We start from the raw sequence: 4,397 nt of genomic DNA, 5'->3' as shown, positions 1-4,397 counted from the left end.
ATACTACACTTTGTTAATTTATACGTCAGCATACTGTAGTATATTAACTATAGTCAATTGGTAAAATATAATACTGAGGTATACTACAATTTACAGTAGTATATGGTTCAAAAACACTACAGTATTTACTATAATATATACCATAGTATTTTCTTCATAGCTGGGAAGGTGCTTTCATGATTTTTTTGTCCTTTGCCATTTGTCAGTCGATGGCAGTCGTATGTCAAGTGAATTTCTTTTGTATTCCACTGGGGGAAAAAACACAAGATATGAGTAAGGAATAACTTAAAGAATGTTTTAATATTTGTGTGAACTAGTTTTTAAGCATGGTTTAATTCATACATCAGGAGCTTAATGAAGTGATATGACACTTGGGTGACTCACACCGTGACGATGCTAAAAAAAGTCTTGTTATGCCTGAATAATCCCTAAATAACGCATTTTGACCCTGGACCACAAAACCAGCCATAAGTCACACAGGTATATTTGTGGCAATAGCCAACAATACATTGTATGGGTCAAAATGATCGATTTTTCAAAAATCATTAGGATATTAAGTAAAGATCATGTTCCATTAAGATATTTTGTAAATTTCCTACTGTAAATATATATAAAAAGTTATTATCAGGAGTAGGCTAATATGCATTGCTAAGGACTTCATTTGGACAACTTTAAAGGCGATTTCCTCAATGTTTAGATTTTTTGGCACCCTCAGATTCCAAATTTTCAAATAGTTGTAGCCTATCTCGGCCAAAAATTTACCCTTATGACTGGTTTTGTAGTCCAGGGTCACATTTGTGACTGTACTAAATGACTTGCCTGGAAGTACTTGAGTTAAACTGCAATCGCATGTAACACGGCTGCCATCTAGCGGCAGATTTTAAGAAGTGCAACTACATTATCATTGGGTAGAGTGGCAGTTATCACGAAACAAGTTGATGAAATGGACGGGTCCTCTGAGTAGTTTAAATAATACACACACTGCCCATTTTTCAGGTTATTTCAGTTCTTCAGGTTGGAAGTAGAGGCTCGGCGCTGTCACATTATAGGCCCACCTGTTACTTTTCTGTACGCTAGTCAGGATGATCCAATCACACGTTATCGTTACGTTATCTATAGAATAATTGTATAGAGATTGCTGGGGAGCATTTGACAAATAATCCTAGGAGAAATTGATTAATTAAAACACAAGTATTTTAATAGTACAAAAAGCAACACAATCACGCCCTGACATTTTAATGCTGCTGTCCTTCACGCGCCCCCTGGAGGGAGACATATTTCCTCATGAAGACTCAACCAATGGTGTACATAATATGTCCTAATAAAGTGCTCCATGTAATTAATTTTGGGACTGAATAGCAGTTTATTACAGATTTACAGTGCGGTGCAATTTTGTGTGTGAAGAGGATCGTCTTATTCTACAGTCGTGCATACTTAAGCGTCTCGCAGATTATTGGTGCACTGTGATGTGATACAAAATGCTTGAGTCTCGAATGGATTTATGTTGAATCAGTTATTTTCTTTGTGCATTGATGAACACCGCAATGTAGGCATATTTATCCCACAAAAATGCCTCAGAGATGCCTAGCTCTGAAATAAAGCTGTTTAACACAGACCTGAAATTGCATTTAAAATTACTACGTATTGTTAACCTACATATTATATGATTTTTTTTTTAATTCCTTATAATTTTGGACGCTATTAAAATTATAATCTGGATTAATTAGTTGCTCATATATAGCCTAATACTAGGCTATATATAAAAAAAGTAATTATCTGAATCTTTTCTCCCAGACCCGTTATTGGATTCGACTATTGAAATTACAATGTCACTTCTCGCCATGTATTTGAACAAATCACAGCTTGAGTGGATATAAATCCATCCAATCAGCGCAAGCTTCACCTAAAGCCCCGCTTCCCTGACAGTATTAATTAGTTTGGGCTTTGCAGTCTGCAGACTCTGAAGAGACTGTGAACTCTGACTGTACTAGGACCACAGTGTGTTTGATCGCTGCTTTTAAACTCTCATAATGGTTGACGCATTTTGTGCCACTTGGAAACTGGTTGACAGCCAGAACTTTGATGAATACATGAAAGCACTGGGTAAGTAAAAATACGATTTGTATCTCTATTTTAAGACATCTCAACATCCTTTGCACGTGCAAGGTGCAGTAGTGCAGCCTGGTGTTTAAGTGCATGAATGATATATTTCTGTACATATTTATATGGTTCTCTCTGGGTTTTTTTGCTCCACAGGTGTTGGTTTTGCCACTAGGCAAGTAGGCAATGTTACCAAACCCACAATTGTCATCAGTCAGGAGGGGGACAAAGTTGTCGTAAAGACGCTGAGCACCTTCAAAAACACTGAGATTTCTTTCAAACTGGGAGAGGAGTTTGATGAAACCACAGCAGATGACAGACACGTGAAGGTTTGTGTTTTTTCATTCATTGATGAATGCACATTTTACAAAGCAATTTCACATATTTTTGGCAGGTTATGTCTCTTTTTTACTCTGCATGAATTTGATCATATATGATTTTTTGTTTATATCATCCACATCTCTTTTCTCACTTCAGTCCACTGTAACCTTGGAAGGAGACAATCTTGTCCACGTTCAGAGTTGGGACGGCAAGGAGACTAAGTTTGTTCGAGAAATCAAGGATGGTAAACTGATTATGGTATGCAGCATTATTTTGATTGTAATTCAACCGTTTTTTCTTCTTAATCAGTGCCATGGATATTTAATGTTCCTAAATGTGCTCTCCTCATCTTTCCAGACCTTGACCTTTGAGGGCGTGCAGGCTGTCCGCACATACGAAAAGGCATAATGTCAAACTGATGGATGTTTCAGTGTTACCCTGGCAACTTGACAATATTACAAGGGAATTTTTACATTGTATTCTCAACTGAGAGTTTTCCCCTTTTTAAGACTTCTTTTTGTAAGACCTTTTATACAAAATGCACATTGTGAATTGTTTTTTGAATGTTGCAGAATGTCATTAATGTTGGTGGACTGTATAACTGAGGCCTGCCTTTGTGTCAAATCGAATGAAATACACACTTGAACAAAAAGCGATTGTTTCTTTGTTTCTTACTGTCTTGTGCAAATGCTTCATTCTCATTGGTTTGATATTGAAGTTTCCTGATATTTGTCACTCGAACGAAACGGTAGCAGTACATCTGTGCACAGCGCATACACAGACACACACATACAGTATACAGAATTTCCTGAAGCTAAGAACTTTTTAAAAACCAAACTAATTAAAACTGCATATAGAATTAAAGATCCATATTTAAAAGCATATTTATATCCCCAGTTTGCTTGCAATATTCGCAATTGGAGATTTTATTGCTTTTTATTGTAATTGTAAACTTTTATCACTTCTATCCAGTGAATAATGAATACTTAATGTAATTTGTGCATTGAAGGAATCAGTCTATTATGATAATATTTCTGCAGTAGCTGCTCTAATGCCTGCCCAGACCTTTTGTCAGTTTAGCATCTATATACACTCTTAAAAAGTTAGAAATCAAACAAATAAGGTCTTAATTGAATTTTTGTTATAACCACATGGTACTGTACTTACATTTGTTTACATGTAATTTAGTTTCATTACACATAATCCAGTCCGATTATGGATCGTATCCTTAAGTACTGGGATGATCAGACATTTTTGTGCTTTAGATGCTAATTCGATTTCGACTTTGAGAGTCATAATCCACTGAGCGGATGGCCAACACTCGAGTCATCTCAGAAGACTGAATTGTAAGGATTATTTAACTATTTCACCGTGCTAGCGTTTTCAAATGCCCACTTCAGACTGAGAACTCATTGAATTGCAGAGTTTTGTATGAGAAAAAAAAAGGCTGTCTGAAGTCCTGAATGGCTGTTTGTTTTACTTCTGGAGCAGTTTGAACACAGGCAACAGACTTTTTAAAAGACTCTTTAGAGATGTCTGCATCTGTATTGAAAATGTCTGGGAGAAGAACAACCCTGCGTCTGTTTGTGCCGCTAGTATGAGCGATCGCGCAGCCCTATGAAGATGACCTGAAGTAACCTCTCCACAACTTGAACCTGCCAGGAGGGGACACGTTGCCACTGGGTCAAAGTTAATCCTATAATCTGTGTTGTCTTTACGTAGGAGCATCATTCGATCAATTTGACCAACCACGCTTCATAATCTCTAGTAGGATGTTACAGGCCAAATTTTGTCACAACCACTTGTACACTCAATTACGATATTTACAAAGTGAACAGCAGTACATTTTTATTTCATTTTCAGGCAGCAATTTGTTTGTTTTTTATGGTTTTAGGTAACTGTAATAACCCTGTACTTATGCAATAGTCCTGTCAGGACCTGGCTGCTCTTGCTCAAAATGATATTTGGCAAGATTC

At 36.7% G+C, this 4,397-nt stretch overlaps 1 protein-coding gene across 1 annotated transcript; it reads left to right on the top strand.

Moving 5' to 3' along the window:
- Positions 1–1,955: 1,955 nt before the first annotated feature.
- fabp7a (fatty acid binding protein 7, brain, a) lies at positions 1,956–3,065 on the top strand. The gene is made up of 4 exons (XM_079832619.1): positions 1,956–2,103; positions 2,257–2,429; positions 2,578–2,679; positions 2,779–3,065. The coding sequence occupies exons 1-4, from the start codon at positions 2,031–2,033 to the stop codon at positions 2,827–2,829; spliced, it is 399 nt and encodes a 132-aa protein (XP_079688745.1). The 5' UTR covers positions 1,956–2,030; the 3' UTR covers positions 2,830–3,065.
- The last annotated feature ends 1,332 nt before the right edge of the window (positions 3,066–4,397 follow it).

The sequence above is a fragment of the Gobio gobio genome, assembly GCF_949357685.1.
Source record: "Gobio gobio genome assembly, chromosome: 13".
In the NCBI taxonomy this organism is placed as follows: domain Eukaryota; kingdom Metazoa; phylum Chordata; class Actinopteri; order Cypriniformes; family Gobionidae; genus Gobio; species Gobio gobio.
The sequence above is the reverse complement of the archived record's forward strand: the minus strand, read 5'-3'. Positions and strand labels throughout refer to the sequence as shown.